General features: G+C 33.2%; 1 protein-coding gene across 1 annotated transcript in view; it reads left to right on the plus strand.

Annotated features, from left to right (window-relative positions):
* Positions 1–23,825, plus strand: part of HFM1 (helicase for meiosis 1) — an 85,119-nt gene that overhangs the window by 15,963 nt on the left and 45,331 nt on the right. Inside the window, exons 6-19 of the mRNA XM_047084925.1 lie at positions 5,574–5,644; positions 6,106–6,238; positions 6,893–7,044; positions 7,629–7,706; positions 7,917–8,075; positions 10,573–10,773; positions 10,857–10,945; positions 15,563–15,606; positions 15,714–15,815; positions 16,216–16,361; positions 17,257–17,351; positions 17,983–18,116; positions 19,083–19,130; positions 21,977–22,057. Coding sequence (XP_046940881.1) covers positions 5,574–5,644; positions 6,106–6,238; positions 6,893–7,044; positions 7,629–7,706; positions 7,917–8,075; positions 10,573–10,773; positions 10,857–10,945; positions 15,563–15,606; positions 15,714–15,815; positions 16,216–16,361; positions 17,257–17,351; positions 17,983–18,116; positions 19,083–19,130; positions 21,977–22,057 — 1,533 coding nt within the window. The remainder of the gene's footprint in view (positions 1–5,573; positions 5,645–6,105; positions 6,239–6,892; positions 7,045–7,628; positions 7,707–7,916; positions 8,076–10,572; positions 10,774–10,856; positions 10,946–15,562; positions 15,607–15,713; positions 15,816–16,215; positions 16,362–17,256; positions 17,352–17,982; positions 18,117–19,082; positions 19,131–21,976; positions 22,058–23,825) is intronic.

The following is a 23,825-nucleotide window of genomic DNA, read 5'->3' on the forward strand; positions in this document are numbered from 1 at the left end:
AATATAAATATTTTGAGTACATATGTGTGTTCTGGAGGTAACATCCTCTTTGCTTTTTTGATACCCTGTGTATGTCTGTAACACAGTGTACTTACTGTTTTTTTTTTATTATAATTCATCAGCTGTGACTATTGTGTTTCCCTATGACCTATGAACTCCTTGAAGGCAAGGGCCATCCCTTATTTATCTTACTATCGCCAAATACGTTGAAAAGCAGGTAAAGTAAGGAAGTTGTTCTGGCAAAAAAGTAGCCATGTGTGAGGATGAGGGTAGAATATGTTAGAAAGGCCAAGCATTCCAGTTTGGCTGAAATGAAAGCTATGATTCCAGGACTAGTCAGAAATAATGATTGATATGTATCCAGGATCAGGTTATTTAGTGCCATGGATACCAAGGTGAAGAGGTTTTTTTTTGTTTTGTTTTGTTTTTGGTTTGTTTTTGTTTTTTAATTAAGCATTTAGGAGAAACCATGCAGTATTTTTTTTTAACTTTTTTAATTTTTTTTTTAATTTTTGAGGCAGGGTGAGACAGAGCATGAACGGGGGGGGGGGTCAGAGAGAGGGAGACACAGAATCTGAAACAGGCTCCAGGCTCTGAGCTGTCAGCACAGAGCCTGACGTGGGGCTCGAACTCACGGACCGCGAGATCATGACCTGAGCCGAAGTCAGCCGCTTAACTGACTGAGCCACCCAGGCGCCCCAACCATGCAGTATTTTTGAGCAGGTCAAGTTATGTCATCAAAATCATGCTTTAGGAATATAGAATTAATGACTCAAAGCTAGGGAAGGCTCTAGACTCCACAAAAGTTGTTGTCTAGGTGGCAAAACAGAAAGTGAAATCCAGATATTGGGCAGTTAAGTTGGAGGAAACTAGAGGAGAGTGATTGTAATCCTGGGTACTCAGGGGACTGAGACAATTCTGAAGTATAGTTAGAAAATATTTTCCTGACTCATCATGAAATTTTGCCTCCAATGCAGATAACTGAACTAAGTTAGAATGAGGGGAAGGAACAGTAAAGGGTATACATGATGATATCATAACTTCAGATATAGCTAGCCTTTAGTGCTTCTGTTCAGCATGATGTCTCAATCCTGCTATACTTTCTTCTCCCTGGTGATCTAAATATGGTTGGAACATAGGAAATAGCTTAGCTTTAAATAGTTAAAGTTAGTTTCATTAGCTGTACGATGGGAAAGTTCTTATCCCTAGAATTTGCCATGATATGACACTTTTGAAGAGTTTTAAAGACTTTCATGCTATATTAGCACAGCTAAAGTTCTGTTGTTTTTGAAGAACAAAAAAGAGTCCAATATAGCTAGAGGAGATTAGTCAGATGCAAGAGTAGTAGGATATGAGGTCAGAATCACAAAGATGGAGAGGAGAGGCAAGATCATGTAGGGCCTTGTAGCCATATGCTTTAAGAGAAAGCAGGGAATTTGAGCAGAGAAGTAATACGTTCTGATTTAACTTTTCAACAAGATCACTTACTACAATCCATCAATTTTTATAGATCTTCATAAAAATATAATTGCTTAAATAATAATGTATTTGTATTTTTAGATATATTATCTATTTTATGTCTCTTAATAGATTATTACAGCCTCCATTGTAGGAACTCACTTTTCTTCTTTATAGCTTCCCCCAGCTTTCTAAATCTAGTAATGTATTTTGCATATAGTGTTTAATAGATGTAGTTGATAGATGTGACTCAGATTGAGAAGAATACCATGTAAATACAAGTATCTTCCAAACTGACAACAGGCTCACCTTGGAGAGGGGACAGTCTATTCTCCATATCTACTAATATTTTTGAGCTTTCTTACAGAGGAAGTACAGTGTAAGTTCTTATTCAGCCAGTATGCTGATTAATTGCATTTAAATCCACCACTTAGTACAACCAAATTGTTGATAACAAAGGGATTCAGGGCTGGGTGACCAGAAACCCACATCAGGTAATGAAACACAGTCAACATTAAAAAGTGAAATTTGGGGGACACCTGGGTGGCCCAGTCGGTTAAGCATCCAACTTCGGCTCAGGTCATGGTCTCATAGTTCGTGAGTTTGAGCCCCATGTTGGGCTCTGTGCTGACAGCTCAGAGCCTGGAGCTTGCTTTGGATATCTCATGTTGTTTTAATTTGCATTTCCTTGATGATTAGTGATGTTGAAATCTTTTTCATGTATTGTTGACCATTTGTGTCTTCTTTGGAAAAATATCTATTCAGGTCCTTTGCTCATTTTTAAATTGCTCTACAGAAGCTTTTTAGTTTGAAGTAGTACACTTGTTTATTTTGCATTTTTGCCCTTGCCTTTTTTCTTTAATTTGAGAGAGAGAGAGAGAGAGAGCACGTAAGCAGGGGAGAGGGACAGAAGGAGAGAGAGAGATAATCGTAAGCAGGCTCCATGCTCAGTGTGGAGCCCGACACAGGGCTCAATCCCAAGACCCTGGGATCATGACCTGAACTGAAGTCAAGAGTGGGACATTAAACCAACTGAGCCACCCTGGTGCCCCTTGCCTGTGGTTTTAAATCTAGAAAAATAATTGCTAAGACCAATGTAGGAGAATTTACTCCCTGTGTTTTCTTCTAGGAATTTTATAATTTCACATCTTACATTCAAGTGGTTAATCCACTTTGAGTTGATTTTTGTATATAGGGGTCCAGTTTCATTATTTTGCATGTGGATATTCAGTTTTTCCAGTATCCTTTATTGAAGAGACCATCTTTTCCCAGTTCTTGGCTCCTTTTTTGAAAATTTATTGACCATATACGCACAGATTTATTTCTAGGCTATCTCTTCTGTTTCATTGATCTAGGTGTCTGGTTTTTATGCCAATACCATCCTGTTTTTGATTACTGTAGCTCTGTAATACAGCTTGAAATCAAGAAGTGTAATGCCTCTGGCTTTGTTCTTTCTCAAGGGTGCTTTGGCTGTTCGGCGTCTTTTGTAGCTCCCTGTGTGATTGCTTTTTATATTTCTCTGAAAAATACAATTGCAATTTTGATAAGAATTGCATTGAATCTGTAGATTGCTTTGGCAATTTATAATTTAGCAATATTCTTGAATCCTTGAAGAGATATCTTACCATTTATTTGTGTCTTCACTTTCTTTCATCAGCATCTTCTAGTTTTCAATGTACAGATCTTTTGTCCCCTTGGTTAAATTTATTCCTTAGTATTTTGGTTTTTGATGCTATTATAAATGGGATTGTTTTCTTCATTTCTCTTTCTGATATTTTGTTATTAGTGTAAGGAAATGCACCTGATTTTTGTGTATTTATTTTGTATCCTGCAACTTCACTGAATTTATTAGTTCCAATAATATTTTGATGGAGTCTTTAGGGTTTTCTCTATATTATATCAGGTTGTCTGCAAATAGAGACTGTTTTACTTCTTCCTTTTCAATTTGGATAACTTTCATTTATCTTTCTTGCCTAAATGCTTTGGTTAGGATTGCCATTACTATGTTGAATAAAAGTGGTGAAACAGGGCATCCTTGTCTTGTTTCTAATCTTAGACAAAAAGCTTTCAGCTTTTTACCATTGAATATGTTAGCTGTGGGCTTGTCATATATGGCCTTTATTATATTGAGGTACATTCTTTACCTAGTTTCTAGAGAGTTTTTATCATGAAAAAAATACTGTATTTGTCAAATGCTTTTTCTGCATCTATTGATAGGATCATATGATTTTTATCTTTAAGTTTTTTTTTTTTTTAATTAAGCTCTCTGCCCAATGTGGGGCTTGAACTCATGATCCTGAGATCAGAAATCACATACTCTACCAATTGGGGCAGTCAGGCACCCCTATCTTTAACTTTTTAATGTGGGAGTGTCTTGCTGATTGATTTGTGGATGTTGCACCATCTTTGTATCCCATAAATAAATTCCATTTGTTCATGATGTATGATTCTTTTAATGTGCTGTTGAATTTAGTTTGGTAATATTTTATACAAGATTTCTGCATCTATGTTCATTAGGGATATTGGCCTGTAATTTTCTTTTTTTGTAGTATCCTTACCTGGCTTTGGTATCCGTGTAAAATAAGTCCCTTAAGCTATCTTATTATTTTTTTTTTTCGTTCTTTTCTCATTTTGCTCCTTTGACTGGATTAGTGTCATTGCCCCGTCTTTGAGTTCATTGATTCTTTCTTCTGTTCGATCTGTCTGCATTTGAACCCCTCTATTGAGTTTTTCAGTTCCCTTATTGTACTCATTAGCTTTATGATTTCTGTTTGATACTTTTTTGTATCTTCTATGACTTTGTTGATATTCTCACTTTGTTTATGCATTGCTCTCCTAACCTTGGTGAGCATCTTTATGCATTTTTTAAAAATATTGAGTAAATCACTTACCTCTATTTCATTGAGTTTGGTTTCTGGAGATTTATCTTGTTCTTTTGTTTGGAACATATTCCCATTTCTTCACTTAACTCTCTGTGCTGCTGGTTTCTACACACTCAATAAAATATCTGCCTCTCTCAGTCTTGACAGGCTGAGCCTCATCAATTAACCTAACCCAAGCTCCTAGCTGCCTTTCAGACCTTTTTGATTGCCCAACTTACTGTCTTTGTTCTTAGTGGCTTCTAGAAGTTGAGGGTGTGCCAAAATTTATCAGTGTCCCAAAGGGGAGGGTTGTAATTGGCATCTAGGTCCAAACTAATTAGAAGCCAGGACCTGAGGCAGCAGCTGAGAAAGTCTGCAGTGGAAATCCTTTCTAGGTGGAAACTAGAGATGAACATTTTTGCTGCTTTCTCTGCACCAAGCCTAGATGTGTACCTGTAGAGGAATGGAAGTTGTTCCTGTGTCCATTTAAGAATTGATTATTTGTGGGGGTGCCAGGGTGGCTTAGTTAAGCATCTGACTCTTGATTTCGGTTCAGGTCATGGTTTCATGGTTTGTGAGATCGAGCCCCATGTCAGGCTCTGCGCTGGGTGTGGAGCCTGATTGAAATTTTTTCTCCCCCTCTCCCCTGCTCATGCGCACTCACTTTCTCTCTCTCTCTCTCTCTCTCAAAAAAAAAAAAAAAAAAAAAAAGAATTATTTGTTTGCTATAGTCCTATGGGACTCATGAATGCAAGCCCTTTTGGTTTACAGAGTTAGGTGTTTAGGGATTTTATCCCTTGGGTGGGAGCCCTAAAGGTTGGAGCTATAGATGTGTGGTCCGAAATCTTTGCTCCTGAGAGAGAAGCTGGGACTTGAGAGTTCCTTCCCAATTGTATGGTGCTGTGCCAAGGATGGGATTTAGGGTAAGAGTTGTCTCAGCCTTTCCTACCTTCATCATAGGTATTTTCATTTACCCAATGTGTAGAAGTCACTTAAATAATTTTTTAATTTTTTTCAAAATTGCTCCATGTGTAGCTATGTATTTGGTGCATCTGTGACAGGAGGGGAAGTTAAAGAGCCACTTGCTCTGTTGGTCCTTTCCTCTATACCTATTAATTCCTTTCTTATGATGTTAAAATAGCAAGTATTAAAGCCTCATTATTAAATACTATCAGTTAGTTAACTGAATTTTAAAATTAAAAGTAACCAATTCTTAAAATTCTGAAATATTTGACTCCTTAATGCTATTCTAAGCATCAAAATTTAGAAGTATTTTCAAAGAATTCCCATATTTTAACTATATACAATCCAAAGCCTTTGATGATGTAAGTATTTTATTCTGATTTTTACTTATCTGCCTCTTCTTACTAGATAGTGTGTTCTTTAAGGGCAAGGACTAGATAACATTCATCTTTATGTTTCTAGTGCTATGCTCAGTGACTGGTACATTACAGGAACTCAAAAACTGTTTGCTATATGAATGCATGTGATTTTCATAGGTGGGTTTGTTTACATTTATTATATTTCTAAAATTTCTCTGGAAACAAAAGAAATTATTTTCTTCTAGGCCTGACATATTACTTTCACATATAAAATAAAATGATAAATTATTAATAGGTTTTTTTGAGAGTTGTAGGTCTAGAACAAGGTTAGAATTTTAATAAGCTTAGAGGTAGAAATAATTTGAATTATTATTCCAGAGAGTCTTTCTTACATATTTTCTAACAAATTGAGAGTGTGAATGAAAAATTCTATATATATCATGATTGATTAAATTTTTTTTTAGCTTCTTTACACAGATAGAAATTTTGTGATTTGTGCTCCAACTGGTTCTGGGAAAACTGTAATGTTTGAACTAGCTATAACAAGATTGTTAATGGAAGTACCATTGCCATGGTCAAACATTAAAATTGTTTATAGTAAGTATTTATATATTGTAAGAGTGATTAATTATAATAATGAAAAACCACTAAGGCAAAAGTAAGAAATAAATTCAAGTTCAAGCCATAGGAATTAATATTTGGTTCTCCATACATTTTTAATGAAGACACATCACATTTGCTCTTGTCTGTTATATTAAATTCAACACACATTTTCCCAGAGTTGTAAATAAAAAGTAATATTTGAATTGAGTATTTGACCTTTACAAGTTTATTTTTAAAAGGACAACAAAATGAACAATAAATTGAAACATTTTGTAATTCTAAAAATTTCCATAGAAACCTCTACTCTCCTTTCTTAGGTATATATGTATTTAAAATTTTTCATCAAAGTAATTTATGTACATGGTTAAAAAAATCAATTATCACAAAAAGGCTTGTAATGAAGACCAGTAATCTGCCTTACCTCTCTTCATTCTTAGTTACAGTTCCCTGAACACTTATTTCTTTTTCTATTTTTAGTTCAGTTTGGTTATTACATATCTCTAAATAATATGTTTATATTATTAACTCTCAATAAATATTACACAGCACCTGGATGTATAGTTTTATCCTAATTTTATTAACCAATGTTTGTGAAAGTAATTTTAAAACTGTACTGACATTCAAAGTAAATATCTCATATTGTTGTAGTGGCACCAATAAAAGCCCTGTGTAGTCAGCGTTTTGATGATTGGAAAGAAAAATTTGGATCAATAGGATTGAATTGTAAAGAACTCACTGGAGATACAGTAATGGATGACCTATTTGAGATTCAGCATGCCCATATAATAATGACAACTCCAGTAGGTGTTATTTATACTCTTATTTTTTTGGTTTATTAGAAAATATGTTTCTCTTCACCAAGAATAAAAGTTAAAAGAAAATACAAAGTAGAAGAATATATTTGCAATGTAAAACAAACAAACATAAAAAGTACTAGTGTTCAGGTTATATAAAGAATACTTACTAATCAGCAGTAAAAGACAAATTACCAAATGGGAAAAATAAGAAAAAGATATGAATAAGCAATTTGTTATTTAGGATAATTTGTAATGATACTTTTTGCTTGCTTTCTTTTATCCAAATATTATGTATCGCAGAGGGAAGAACTTGGGAGGGCTTAAAAAGGCAATTAGACTAGAATTTTGAATATTTTTGGTTAAACTTAAAAATAAATGGGGGTTTAGTTTTTTAAGCACTTGTAAGACTATCAAAATCCTTTAAAGTGTTTTTAATCTTTACATTTTTTTCAGGATACTTTTAAGAACTAAAAGTTTGAACTAAAATATTGCCTATGATTTGTATCATGTTAAAATTTTTTATTGATATCTTAATAATATTTATTATAATTCTTTATCATGTTAAGCCACTTGCATTTTTTCCCTAGGAAAAATGGGATAGCATGACTAGAAAATGGAGAGACAACTCTTTGGTCCAGCTGGTTAGACTGTTCCTCATTGATGAGGTAGTGAACACATTTTCACTTTTAGAGATAAAGGTAAAATGATTAGAATGGATAGAAAGAAACAAGACATTTTCAACTGAACTATATGTTTTATCCCTTCAAGTGGAAAAGTTTATTTTCTTAAGGAAGAGTGATAATATTAAGGATTTTAATTGATTAAGGAATTTTTTAATTTTATAGTCAATCATTTTTTCTTGATTTCTTTCTTAGGTACATGTTGTAAAAGATGAAAATCGTGGACCAACTCTTGAAGTTGTAGTCAGCAGAATGAAAACTGTACAGTCTTTATCTCCTGCTTCAGAAAATAGCAGCACAATTATTCCAATGAGATTTGTAGCTGTATCTGCAACAATTCCAAATGCTGAGGATGTAAGTTAGAATTTTAGTCTGTCAGATTTTTTTTTTAATCACTGGTGCTGGTGGAACATTTTGTCATTTTAATCTTAGAGGAAAATAAAGGGTTTTTTCCTGAAAATTTCAGAACCAGTTTAGTAGGAAAGTATGTTGTAGAAAGCTATGGCTGTGTCTCATAGATATGGCAGTATCAATATTTGATTTGTTTAATCAAACATTTTTGGGATAAGTCTATTGTTTACTAATATCTAAGAGTCTTAGTTTTTATGAGTTTCAGATGCCTCATAATAACTTGACTAATAACTTGTTATGGTTGTTCTAATCAGCTGACTCTGGTTGAATAGCAAAGTACAATAGAGAATAAAATAATTGCTTAAGTGATTACTACCCACCTTTCCACATTCTATGTGAATGGCATTATGGTAAGCACTAGCAATAGATAAAAAAGTGAAAACATATAGACCCTGAACTTGAGGATCTCATGGTTAATGGGGTACACAGACAGGTAAAGAAATAATTGTATGCCATATTATACTTGCTGTAATGAATATATATCCTAATTTTTTTCCTCAATATTTAGGGAAACTTCTTGAAAAATAATTATTATTTCTCCCTCTTATTTACTTCTCAGCTTACTATAGTATGACTGTTTTCTCCCACTACTTAGAAATTTCACAAATTGTTCCCATATTGTCTAATACAATGGAAAATTTTATCTTTATCTTTAATTTGGCACCATTAAACATTTTTTGTTCGTAAATTGACAACTTGTTTTGTTCATGCTCAAGAATAATAAAGAAAAATTTTAAGTATATGTAATCAACAGAAACCCAGTGTTTGTCATTCTAGATGTATAGGTGGAATCAAAATGTACATGCTCTTTTGTGACTTGCAAGTCACCTACAGTCTTTTCCATGTCATTAAGTATTCTTTTTTAAAAAAATTTTAATGTTTATTTTTGAGAGAGAGAGAGAGAAACAGACAGAGTGTGAGCAGGGGAGGAGCAGAGAGAGAGGGAGACACAATCTGAAGCAGGCTCCAGGCTCTGAGCTGTTAGCACAGAGCCCGATACAGGGCTCAGACTCAGAAACTGCGTGATCATGACCTGAGCCAAAGTTGGATGCTTAACCGACTGAGCCATACAGGCATCCCTAAATATTCTTTTTTAATACAATTTTTGTGGTTTTATTGTAATTTATTTATCTAGCTTTAATATTAGAAGATTATTTCCATTCTTGCTCTTGTAAATGGTGCTAAAATTAATATATCTTTGAAAACATGATTATTTTTCTAGGATGAACTTCTAGTGTAGAATAACTGAGTGAAAGGATATATAAAACTCTAAGGACGTAGTGCTTTCAATAAATGGTACAGGCATTTGTACTTCCACCATTAGCCATTTCTCTATTCTAGCACTGGATATTATAATAAGTTATTATTGTTACTATTACATTTAAATAGTTGTCACACTTCTTGTTTAAACGTACTTTACTTTAAAATTTTATACTGCTTTGATTTTTAGTGAAGTAAATATTTTTTAAAAATTAATTACTTTAAGTTCTTTTTTGCAACTTGCCAACTTACTTTAAGTTCTTTTTTGCAACTTGTGGAAACTTGTTCTTTACCCTTTTTCCACATTGGGATAATAAACTTTTCTTTTGATTTGTAAACAGTATTTAATATTAGTACTCTGTAATTCTTGAAATTCTTTCCCCCTTTGTGATAATTGCTACATCTGTGAATGCTACTTTTCTATCTCTTGGTACAAATCCTCTTCCTCAATTTTCTCCTAAATTAGTGTCTTTACTCTTGGCCTTCTGCTCCTTTCAAATTAAATTCTTGTGTGATCTTATTTACACCCATGATAGTCTTGAAAATGTTTTTATATTTCCTTCCTGTGCAACTACAATTTCCTGTAAAAGCAATGGTCAGTTTCAGAGCAGGGCATGAAGTCTGATTACTAACCGGGTTATGTGACAATGAGGTCTGGTCACAATAGTTCCAGAAATTAGTGACTTCAGCATTGAGCCTGTAATGTGCTTTTGGCATTGCCATTTCTCAAGTATTTATTTACTCTTTGTTTAAAAATTGTCAGCTCTTGCCAATCTAGGCCAACCATTACTTTGGTACTCTTCGGCTGTTACTTAGCACAACTCAAAAGTTGTGTCACCCATATCTAGGCATAGTTCTGAAAAATAGGAAGGTTATAATGATAGTGAGAAATTCAGTTTCTCTGCTGAAATCAATTTTGTAGGAAGGAAAATAAAAGAAAATAATTATAATTAATTGGGAATTTATCATAGTGAAAACGGGGTATAATCTTAAAATACTGCTACTGATAATATTTACCAATATATCAATAGAGCAGTGTCAATGGAATATGTAATACTGAAAAAGACTACTTGATTACATATTTTTATACCTTGACTTTAAGGTATTCTGTTATTCGGTTATTTTTAGCCATAAAACTTCACTAGACAAAACTTTTAATGTATATTTCTGTTATTTAAAGATTGCAGAATGGCTTTCAAATGGTGAAAGACCTGCTGTATGTCTGAAAGTGGATGAGAAACATCGGCCGGTGAAACTTCGGAAAGTGGTCCTTGGATTTCCCTGCAGTAGTAACCAAACCGAATTTAAGTTTGATTTAACCCTCAACTACAAAATTGCCAATGTTATACAAACATACTCTGATCAGAAACCCACACTTGTGGTACGGATTGTTAGTTGCATATTTTTGAGTGTAGTATTCAGTTTTTAATATGATTAATCCAAGAATTATTCATTTATTTTCAGTTTTGTGCAACAAGGAAAGGTGTGCAACAGGCTGCTTTGGTTCTTGTGAAAGATGCTAAGTTTATTATGGCTGTGGAACAGAAGCAGAGGTATTTTTTTTCTTTTTTTTATTGGAGGTAGAAAGACTTTTAGGGATTACCTTGATGAGATGAGAAATCTGGGTTCATTCCTTAACCTTTTGAAGTTACTCAACCTCTCTAAGCCTCAGTTTCCTTGTCTATAAAACAAGGATAATAGTAATTTGGAAGATTGAGAGACTGAATCTTAGTGACACTATGATCTTGTCTTTATTTCATAGCCAAGTTTCTTGAAAAATTCATATTGCTGTCCTCTTTTTTTTTTTTTTTTTTTTTGCCCATTTTCAATTCAGCATCTGTTGTAATCTTTCACTAAAGCTAATTTTGCTGTTGATCTCTCAGCAGCCTCTAAAACATTTGGTCCCTCCCACCGTATTTAAAAACTCTGGACTCTGTGCTTTCAAGATCATCCTCTATCAGATTTCTTCCTACTTTGCCGGCTGCTCATTCTCAGCCCTCTTTTCACCTCTTCTATTCAGCTCTTAAATGTTGACATTCTAGAGGTTCTGTCCAAGGTTCATTCTTTCGAATTCCACACTTCTGAGTATTTGTATCTATCACATGGGTTCAAAGAATATACATACACTCATATTTATATATGTCTGTGAATTTATAGCTCCAACCCAGATCTCCATTCTGAGTTCCAGGTCTATAGTCCATGCCTAACTGACATCTCCAATTACATATCTATGGGCATCTCAAACTATTAGAAACTAATAGTGATTTGAACTAAGGAGGTGGCAGTGTTGATGGAGGTAAAATTATATATTTAACATATATTTAGAAGTAAAAATCAACAGGACTTGGTAATCGATCACCTGTGTGGAGGAAGGTGAGGGAGGTGTTAGTGTTAGGTTTCTGCAATGAGCAACCAGGGAGTGCTATATAATTCAGCTGGGAAACACTGGAGGAGAAGTTGGTTTGAGAGAAAGAATCATAAAATGTAATTATTTTAGATACATTGAACGAAAAGGAATGGAATGCCATTTTGAGTTGGTGTGGACCAGGGAAAGAGACTGATGCTTACCTCAATTTGCCTTTAACTGCTCACATTCTAACAACTTCTACAAGACTTCTTTTTGTCCATCAATCCCCAGATTCTGTTACTAAGGTTTCTAAGTCTGTCTAACATCCCCAGCTATGACCTATTTTGTACTGTGGTTTCTTTAGCTTTTTATTAAATACTTTTGCTTCTGTTTTTACATATTTATTTAAAAAATTTTTTTAAATGTTTATTTTTGAGAGAGAAACAGAGGCAGAGTGTGAGTGCGGGAGGGGCAGAGAAAGAGGGAGATAACAGAATCCAAAGCAGCCTCCAGGCTCTGAGCTGTCAGCACAGAGCCTGATGTGGGGCCCGACCTCACAGACCGTGAGATCATGACCTGAGCCAAAGTAAGATGCTTAACCCACTGAGCCACCCTTGTGCCCCTGTTTACTTATTTACTTTTGAGAGAGAGAGGGAGAGAGAGAATGAGAGAACGAGAACGTTGGAGGGGCAGAGAGAAAGGGAAAGAGAATCTTAAGCAGGTTCTGCACTGTCAGCACAGAGCCCAAAATGGGGTTCGAACTCATGAACTGTGAAATCATGACCTCAGCCAAAATCAAGAGTTGGATGCTTAACCAACTGAGCCACCCAGGCACCCCAAATACTTTTTCTGTTGTAGCATACATCCAAATAACAAAATATTTCTGTATTTTGAAATTTCTTAATTAACTTCAGGAAATTAATTGGTAGTATTTTCATAATGAGAATGTTTCCTGAGCTTTTTTTTTTTTTTTTTAAGTTATTTTAATCAACTAGTCTGAGCCTTTGGTTCTAATCAAGAAAACTCCTTGGCTGTTTATGTGCCATGATCAAGCACATTGGGAGACTGTATGCATCCCTCAGGTCATTTTGCTAGCACAAACCTTTTCTATGATCGAATCACAATTGATAGTTTTCAAACCAGCAGCACTTGGTTTTATAACATTCTTGATTATTAATTTTCTAAATGTTTTCAGTAAAGATGGTGTTTCAAAAACTGACCAGGTCATTATAAAACTAGTAATAGAATAAATGTAAACTGGGTTTAAAAAAAAAAAAAGTAGGTATAAAAAGACTCTAAGTAGCAATGACTAATTTGAAAACTACTTGGGTGAATAAACTAGTTGATCAAGTTGGGTCATGTGACTTTTAGTGAGAAACACATGTGGCTGTCAAGCAGTGAAGCTTATTTTCTTGATCTAAAACTAACTCTGAAGGAAATTTTTAAAAACTTATAGAATTTTTTGTGTAGTGGTGGCATCATTAATACGGAATGACTATATAGCCTCCCAAAATGAATACTTAATAATTAGCATTTTGGACCTGAGCCTATTTATAGGAGTAAGGAACTGAAATAGTTAACCTTTAAGCATCCTTAAAACTAATTTCCATTCCATCCTCTCCCTTTTCCTCTGTTGTCTGCTGCACACAAAGTAGCTAATTTTGTTTCAGATAATCATTTTCTTAAATAGAAGCATGTATCATACTTCTCCTTTTCTCATTTCCCACTCTTACCAAGTAACTCAAGAAAAATTGCTCTTTTAATTCCCTGCTGTCTTCACTCTTTGTCTCTCCTTTTTTTTTTCTTTAGCCCCCTTTTTTATTCCTGTTTTTTTCAGGAATGAAATGGTAGTGTTAGAAATAGCATGAACTTAGTGACCATGATTTGGATTGCAGTGTTGCCACTTTACTGGCAGTGTATCATTGGGCACACCTCTCCATTTCAATTTCTTAATCAGTTTCAGTTTCTTAATATGGGAGTCGACTATCTGTATCACTATGTTATTGTGAGAATTAAATAAAGCAACATTTCTAAGACACTTAACAGTGTATAGCACAGAGTTTGTGCTTAATACCAACATGTCTTTTCTTCTTGCCTTCTCTTCATTATATTATGAATCCTTAAAAAAATTGTGAATGTTATATTAAAAATAATGTGTGCTAGTGTCATTATCTGCAACAGTGAAATGGAAAAACACAAATTTGGTGGTTCTTAGACATAAATAAGAACCAAGCCCACCAACCTCCAAAATCTTCTAAAGTACCCAGAATTCCTTTTCAGATTGTCAAGAAACTCTCTTAACTTCCTCTTCTCTTGATTTAACCTAGTTTTCTTTCTTTCATATCTCAGAAGACTATAAACAACTACTTCTTATTTTTATCTTTTTTTGGCTTACTAGTAATATAGTAGAGATTTAAAAATTGTTACTCCCTGTGAATATTTTCCAGGCAAATTATGGGAATAGACTTATATTCTGACCCATGAATGTAATAATCACCATTTATGTTTTTTTCTGGTGGAAAGTGAGGTTTCCAAATTCCTGTTTTAAAATGAGCTTCAGTGTTACAGCTGATAAAATAGGGACTTCTTTGTGTGTGTGTGTGTGTGTGTGTGTGTGTGTGTGTGTGTGCGCGCGCACGTGTAATTTGTACCCTTTTGGGAACCTCTTCCTGTTTCCCCCAGCTTCAACCTCTGGCAACCACTTTTCTACTCTGTTTCTGAGTTCCTTTCTTTTCTTTCTTTCTTTCTTTTTTCCTTTCTTTTAAGATTTCACATGGAAGTGACACTATGCAGTAGTTGTCTTTCTTTTTTTGGCTAATTTCACTTAGGACTATACCCTCTAGTTTCATCCATGTTGTCAAAAAAGGCAGAATTTCCTTCTTTTTTAAGGCTGAATAATATTCCTGTGTGTGTGTGTGTGTGTGTGTATGTGTGTGTGTGTGTATGTCAAATGTTCTCTGTCCATTCATTTGTCTGAGACTCTTGTTTGGCTGTCTTGGTTATTGTGAATAATGTTGCAGTGAACATAGGAATACAGATATCTCTTTGAGATACTGATGTTTCCTTTGGATATAATTCAGATATAGAATTTCTGGATGATTTAGTAGTTCTATTTTTAATTTTTTGAGGAATCTTCATACTATTTTCCATAGTGGCCATACTAGTTTACTATTCTCACCAATAGTGTGAAAGGGCTCTCTTTTCTCTAGATCCTCTACATTTGTTGTCTCCTGTCATTTTGATACTAGCTATTCTAACAGGTGACATCTCATTATAGTTTTGATTTGTATTTATCCCTGATGTTTAATAATGTTCAGCACTTTTTCATGTATTATTGGCCATTTGTGTCTTTTCTGGAAAAATGTCCTTTTAGGTCCTTTGCCCATTTTTAAATTGTTTTTTTGATTTTTGTTTTGTTTTGCTGCGTTGTGAATTTAGGGATGTCTGAGTATCAAAGTTAGATATTCTTTACTTCTTGGGGCCCCTGGGTGGCTTAGTTGGTTAAGCATCTTGACTCTTGATTTGGGCTCAGATCATGATCTCACAGTTTGTAGGATTGAACCCTCTGTTGGGCTCTTCACTGACAGTGCAGAGCCTGCTTGGGATTCTCTGTCTCCCTCTCTCTATGCCCTTACCCCCCTTTCATAAATAAATAAATAAACAAACAAACAAACAAACATTTAGATATTCTCTACTTCTTAAAGATGATTTCAAACAATGATATTGTGAAACTGTTTTGATATCTGTACCTTCACAATAATTAATAAACTAAGAGTTTTTATATTAGTGAATAACTTAATAATTTTATGATTTTTTAAAATAGGTTACAGAAGTGTGCATATTCCTTAAGAGATTCAAAACTGAGAGGTAGGTTTAGAGATTATTTTTGAACTGCATTTTCAGCTATAGATAAAAGGAATCAATTATTGATGCAATATTAACAGTGTATAACAGATTATATATTTCTGTTATAGATATCTTAATCTATGGTGTTGCTTATCATCATGCTGGTATGGAGCCGTCAGATAGAAAAGTAGTTGAAGGAGCTTTCACTGTTGGAGATCTACCAGTTCTTTGTAAGTAAAACAAATTCTTGTGGCTATTATAAGATATTTTGGAAAACTATTTATTAAGAGAAAAAAAAAAGAAAAAGCCTAATCATTCTGACTTATTTCTGCTTTTCTTCCAAGATTCTAAAATTATGTAACTACCCGTGCAGACACATGCTACAGTAAACTTTTTGGCAGTTTTAGTTATCGTGTTACTGAACACAGTGCTACTTGAAAAATAAGAATTTAATAGTTTTTAAGTGTGTCATTATTTTGCATTGTAGTGTTCTTTTCCTCTTTGTTCTTCATAAATTCCCTATGTATGAGTTTTTATTACATTTATAAGAATATATATTTTATAAGAAGATATCTACCTGAAGCAATAAAGTTATAAAGCTTGAAAATACTATTTCTTAATCCGATGCAGTTACTACCAGTACTTTAGCTATGGGAGTAAATTTGCCTGCTCACCTAGTAGTTATAAAATCTACAATGCATTATGCTGGAGGAATGTTTGAAGAATACAGTGAAACAGATATTCTACAGATGATTGGTAGAGCGGGTCGGCCTCAAGTAAGTGACAATGTTTATTTTTGTAACTTGTTTTAAAATGAGGTAAAAAGCAAAAACTCTTTTTGTGTACTTTTTGTTAAACAGGAGATTAACATTTCTATTTAGATTAAGTTTAAAAATAAATGTAATGGAAAATCTACTTTAATAGAAGTAAAACAAGTCTTACCAAAGGACACATACTGCTCTACTCCCTCTGAGTTTCCATTGGCTGATAGTTGGATTTATGAATGTGTGTATGCTGTTAATGCTTTTTTTGGTTTTGAGGGTTTTTGTTTTATTTTTTGTTGAATGGGGATGCTATTTGCATTTTAGATGGGACAGTGTTTCATTGTGTAGGACTGTCATAACTTGCAAAATGTGTAGTATCCCTGAGTCTTAGCACAAAATGCCAATAGTGGTCCCCAGGTATTGTGACAATTAAAAATTGGCCCATATATATTACAAAACATGTCCTACTCTAATAAATACTTATAGAAGTCATTCGTATGGGTAGTAAGGGAACATGTAGGAAAAATAATTTTTCAAAGAATGTCAAAATACTATGTTATCCAAATCCATGATTTTTATAGGATCAATTAGATTATATGTAAAATACACCAAATCTTATAACTTTTATCCAGTTGCCTAAGTTTGTTTTGATTTTACCATTGCCAAAATTATATTACATTGAAACCAAGTGATAGTTTTGCATCTATACTCTTGGAAGGTTTTAAATTACATTTTCAGTGAACATTCAAATTCAGAAGCATTTTTAATGCCCTTTTGACCTATTGTTTAAGACAGAAACTGTTTAATATAAAATGAAATTCATGAGTTATTGAAGAGGACTGGTACCAACATGTACTCTTTTTTACTACATTTCTCTGTGTCTGTGTGTGTGTGTGCTTTTTTCCAGTTTGACACTACAGCTACTGCAGTTATTATGACTCGGTTAAATACAAAAGAGAAGTATATTCAGATGTTAGCTTGTAGTGACACTGTAGAAAGCAGGTAATACAGAAAATATTCTAAAAAGATGTTTATAGCCTATATTTTTCCTTTTCACATATAAAAGGAAATTTGATTAGGAGATTTTCTAAGGCTATGTTCTTGAAATTTTTCAATAATCTAAGTGGAAAGTTTGTATCCTTTTAAGAAACTTAGTAGTAAAAAAAAAAAAAAGACAACATAATATTTTTATCCAGTAGTTTCTTAGCATGTGGTAGCATGTATCCTTGTTATAAAAGGCCAAATTAGTAATAAGAGGAAGACTATAATTTTCACATCTCTTTACATCTTTAAAATTTGTTTAATAATAGGCAATCTGGGACCTTTTAGTAAAGTATATAATTTTAATACTCTAGGAGAAAATTCACTCCCCACTCTTTTTAAGTAATAATGTCTTCTAGAGGCATGCAGTAGAGAAAAATCTATAATTTTTTAACAGTTTAACTTGTTTGTTAAAGTTTTCTCTTATATTTTGAAAATTAAGTTATCTTTCATGAATTTTTATATAGCAACGAGTATATTATTCAATTATATTGTTGAATTATTCAAAATATTGAAGTTTTAAAAAAGTAAGGGTTATGGCATTGAAATACATGTTACTAAGGCAAAGTTGTTTTTTTTTTTTTTCTGTTAGTTTACACAGACATCTTATTGAACATTTAAATGCAGAGATAGTGCTGCATACCATCACAGATGTGAATATTGCTTTGGAATGGATACGATCAACTTTGCTTTATATCAGAGCCTTGAAAAATCCATCTCATTATGGTTTGTTACTTTGATTTGAAAAAGTAGTAAATTTTTCAAGCCAGATGGTTCTATATTTATACTATTAGGCATAGTATTAGGTCACAGAATAGATTACAGACACTAGTAGGTAACAAAAGCAAAAAGTAATAACATTCAGAAATACATTTAGAGGCAAGAGTAGACAAATGTAAGAAATCTTTATCTTTTATGCTTCTAGTGTTTTAATAAGGTTAGAAATCAGCACCATTAAAAATAGATCTTTTAGAAAAAAAAGTTAACTCGAATAAAAATTTAAAATATGCCTAAAATTATTTTTAAAAGTTAAAATAAAAAATTCCTGAATTTTGTCTGAACTAATGTTCACATCAAAGTATGTAGTACTGCTCTTGCTGCTGGAATTTGAATCCTGCTTCTAAAGCTAATATACACGTGGTTATATTGCTTCTAGAGGGTTCTTCATGTGGTACAGATTATAAAGTAAAAATACTTACAATTGCTGAATATCAAATTAAAACCTGACTTGCTGCAATACTATTCTAATGCACACACATTTGAAACTTTAAGATCTCCTACCTTTCCATTTATTTGTATCTTCTGTAATTTCTTTCCTCAACATGTTGTGGTTTTCAGAGTAGAGATCTTTAATTAAATGTATTCGTAAGTAAAAAAAAACCCAAAAACAAAACAAAAAACAAAAAAACAAAAAAAAATACAAAAAACTTTAAGATCTCCAAGGGAAAAAAGTACAGAATGCCTGATCATGGTTATAAAATATGCAAAAGATAGTCAATTGATATTGAAAGGATTTCACAACAGTGGTTATCTTCTGTAGATAGTTAAGCCTTGCTTTAACTCAGTAAGCTATTTTTTTCCCAATTTAAGATTTAGATTACTCTTTTGTAGTTAACCAGGTGTAAACTGAGCCTATAAAGTGAGTTAAATCCTCTCTATTTTATTTTTTATGAATTTTCATAACTTATATAGGTTTTGCATCTGGATTGAACAAAGATGGAATTGAAGCAAAATTACAAGGTTAGATGCATTTCCTTATAAAAAATTATATTTTACAAAGTTTAATGAAAAAGGTTGGTTAGAGTGAAAGAATACTTTTTGATAAATTATTTTTTAAAAGTATTTTTAATTTAAAATTTAATTTAAAATTATTTTTAAAAAGTAAACTTGTTTCCTCCAGAAAAAAAAAATGAACTATTTCTTTTTCACATGCAAATAAAGTTTAGCACATGTACTTTTTTCTGAATTAGTTAATTAATTCTATCAGAATATCTTCCTTTGTAAAATATGTTAACTTGGTTTGTTTTTATTTTTACAATGATCCTTGACTTTGAAAATATTGACTGTAGATACACAACTCTTCATTTTTTCTTTTCTAGTTTAATTTTAATTGAAAATATAAGCCTACCTTGATTATGGGCTTCTTATCCTAATCTGTGCTAATGGTATATTCCCATCAAACCCTAGCTTCATTCTAATTAATCACTCAATACTTCATGATCTCTCTTTTAAGATGTCAAAAGATAGTTGAGCATTTATTAAGATTAGAAATTGTTACCTTTTCATTGTATTGAGACTCTCAGTAGAAGAAAAAATGTTAGATTCACTAAAAATATTTAGCCATTTTTGGGGTACCTCACTGGCTCAGTCAGTAGAGCATACATCTCCTGATCTTAGAGTTGTGAGTTCAAGCCCCAGAGCTTCATGCTGGGTACAAAGCCTACTTTAAGAAAAAAAAAGAATCAAGGAATAGATATTCATCTACAGAGCAACAATACTAGTCTGGGCCCTCACCTGGTGTAGATCTAAAAATATTTAGCCAACTTTTATTTATTCTTTACTTGGATATACACATATGCATATTAAAATGCAGAGATAAGGATGAAGCAGTAAAACTGTATTGATTAAAGAATAAATATATTATTGAGGCGCCTGGGTGGCTGAGTCAGTTAAGTGTCCGACTTCGGCTCAGGTCATGATCTCAGAGTTCATGAGTTCGAGCCCCACATCGGGCTCTGTGCTGATAGCTCAGAGCCTGGAGCCTGCTTCAGATTCTGTGTTTCCCTCTCTCTGCCCCTCCCTCATTTGCCCTCTGTCTCTCTCTTTCTCAAAAAAAAAAAAAAAAAACACATTAAAAAATTAAAGAATAAATATATTGTTGAAACAAGGTGATAAGTAATAACGTATATTCATAATGCTGCTGTTGAGAAACAGATCTATAAAATAGTTGTATTGTCCTTTACTGGCCAATTTTGGATGGAGTTTTTTAAAACATATTTTGATCATAAGGAACACAAGAAATCAGAGATAGTCCAAAAAATGTCTTGCTATATTTTGACAACTATAATTTAATTAAGTTTAATTTAGTTTAATTAAGCCTTAATTTAACTTCATTAAATTAGTAGAACCACAGTTTATATTTGCCTTATCTTTGGTCATTATAGGGTAGCTAAGTTTGCTTATAAAGAATAGCCAAGTTTATTATATAACTGAATATAATGTTTTGGTATCCTTGGAGATCTGCATTAAATCTCTTAGAAAGGATCCTTTGTTTTCCTACGTTTGTTATGTTTTACTCAGTATGCCCCAATATTGTTATATTGTTAAATATTGCTAAATATTGTTATATTTGCTCAGTATGCTCCAATAGCTCCCTCATCACTCTTAGAATAAAATGCAGACTTTCCACCAGAGCCCACAAATCCTTCTTGATATCTCACTGCCTGTTTCTCTGATTTGATCTCTTGTCACTTGCCCCCTCCTTCATTCTGTCTCTAAATTGGATCTCTTGTTGTTCCTTAAACACACCAATACCTGAAATCTTATTATTGTTAAACTGTGTACTGATTGTTTCCTTCAGTAAAATGTAAGTTCTTTTGAGAAGGAACCTTGTCTTGTTCACGGCTTTAAACCTAAAGCTTAGAATAGTGCTCTCAGAATGTAATGTAATAAGCATTCCTTTGATTAACTTACTGAAAGTTATTAGTGAAAAATTAAGAAAATTAGCAAAGACCTCAAAGCCTTACTTAAACAAATACTTAAAACTATCAAGCTGCCTAAGCAATGTTGCTTAAACTGAAGTATTTCTCAAAGAATTTTGCCTTCCAAGGGCTGTGTTTTTGTGAGTGGCTACTCTCTTTAAGATTGAGTAGGTTGTGGTGTTTTCACTCCCTGCTCTGAACAACCTCCAGTCTTCTGAGCTTTATAGCATGGAACAATGAGAGCACTGTAAGCAGCAAGCTACTATAATTGCTCTGATCTTCATCAGTCAATGAGAGTGAACTTCCTGTTCAAAAGTTCCTTCCAGGTAGCAATAGTGGCATTTTAGAGATGCTGAAGTAAGTACTAAAAGCATCAGCTGAACTGTTCTTAAGTGGCGAACTCAGAAAAGTGGCAAACTCAAAAAAGTGGCAAACTCAGAGGAGGGAAAAGACTGGTGTTTTTTCTGAACAATCTTTATAGATCTATTTGACTCTATGCTTTGTGTGTATACATGTTTGATAAAAGTTTTTAAAAAAAAAAGGAAAAAAAAAAAGAAAACCATGCCATATTGGAAGTCAGATAGAAAGTGGTTGCAAAGACCTTGAGCAAGTAACCTAGCCCATTTCTTTGTTTCTTAGCTTGTATATCAAATAATATTAATACTTAACCTCTAACTAACAATACTTTTTACTAACAATACTTTTTAGCCTATTAGCTGGCTCTTTTATTTAATGAGTTTTTTCTTACCACTTAAGTAGAGACTATAGTTTTTCCCACAGCAAATATACAGAAACACAACTTTAGCATATTTGATTATCAATTCTATTTTGTGCTGCTCCCTTATCTTACTAAAATAGAAAAATATGTTTCTTATTACTGAACAGAATTGTGTTTGAAGAATCTGAATGATTTATCATCTCTGGACTTGATTAGGATGGATGAAGATGTTAATTTCAAACCAACTGGTAATTTTTCCATCAGTTAGTAAATTTAACACTTGCTTAAAACTAAATTTTAAAATATGTTCTACTAAAATTTAGATGATGCTAAAATTAAATTGTGATCTCAGTTAAATATCTCATTAAATATCTCAATGATGATAACAGGGTATCATCATTGTTAGCATGATCTATTTATACTGTATGAGTCCTGTTTATAAAATTAATAGAGCTTCTTTTTGGCAGGCACAGACTTTGTCTTCGCTGATTCTGGTAACTTGAGTTGAAATACTCAAATCTTAGGGTCATTTCAAATCTCTTATAACTCTTATAGATGCTCTTTTGCCAGTTCTTTGACTCACTTGCTTCATGGCTTCCTTTCTAAGTTAATTTTATCCCTTACCTAGGAAACTTTCATCCTTTCTAATAAGCCAGCAAGTATCAAGTCTTTTCTCAAACATTTCATTTTCTCTGGCAGGGAGAAACCTTTTATTAATTTATAAACATCTAGGATAAGAGGAGCATCTTTAAATGTATCCTACGGGTTAATGTACTAGTTCCCATGGTAACCATAGTCTCTATATCTCACACACTGCTCCCAGATGCTCCCTTTTATGAACCACTGCATCACCTACATTTTGGCTGAACAAATCCATCAGAATCCTAATTGATAAAGTGACTTCTAAGCTGCCCTGGTTACTTCTCTATTCTTGATTCTTAGTTCTTTCTACTCTACCATGTCCTTGATGCCTATATGTCTGATGGGATGTCAAATTCTTCCCTTCTTCAGCAAAACCTGTAGCACATACATAAATGTTAGCCCTTTCCTTGAGAAGCAGTATGCCATTTTTCTCTTCCCAGCTGTTTTCTGTGTGTGTGTTCACAAGACTGAAATTCTTTGTAATGCTTTTAACAACCTGTAATTGAAACCAGTAGCTTTTTAAATGAATTTCATTTCATCATTTACTCACCCCCACTGTACCCATCTTGCTACCCCCAACCAACTCAAAGTTCTATTTCAAAACAATTTATTTTCAAACTTCAGTTTAATTACAATTTGCTTTATAATTTTAAGTGGTCCTCTGTTATTTTACAAATCAAATCCAAAATCTAAACTCCTTTACTAGTATTTCCAGGCTCTTCAGGCCTTCATAGTTTATTATTCATCATGGTTTGGCAATAAAAGTAGGCAGTATTTATTTAATGTTAGGCACTCTGCTAAGTACTATATATGTATTACTGCATTTAATCTTCATAAAAAATCTATGACATACGTACTTCTGTTATCCCCACATTACATTAAGAAACTGGTAAAATAACCTGCACATGATCACCTACTTAGCAAGTGGTGGAGCAGTGATTTGAAGCAGGTCAGTTTGACCTGAACGCATAGTCACTGTTAAGCCATATCTCTCATTACAGTGTTCTAAAGATAGTCTTTTTTATTTTTCTAAAGATAGTCTTTTTAACTTTACTGCTTTGATAAACAAGGCTTGATTTTTACTGAGGTCATGACAGCTTTATTTTCTTTCTGCCAAGGCATATTAGTTATTTTAAAATCCTGCTCAAGCCCCATTTTCTCTACCAAGCCGTCCCACACTGACCATTCTCTTAGGTTTTAATTTCCTCTGGACTTAAGGTTGTAGATATAAACATTATCATTAACTGGATTTTGTCCTCTAGTCTAGCTGTTTTGTATGTAGCCATCTCCCTAGTCAACCTATAAATTCCAGACACTGTGTCTTCAAGATTTTTTGGTGTGTCTTTTTACCTGATGCTGTTATAGGTACAGAAT

The sequence above is a fragment of the Lynx rufus genome, unplaced genomic scaffold, assembly GCF_022079265.1.
Source record: "Lynx rufus isolate CCGP_SWC_20201006 ecotype Redwood Valley unplaced genomic scaffold, mLynRuf1.p SCAF_2, whole genome shotgun sequence".
Taxonomy (NCBI): Eukaryota; Metazoa; Chordata; class Mammalia; order Carnivora; family Felidae; genus Lynx; species Lynx rufus.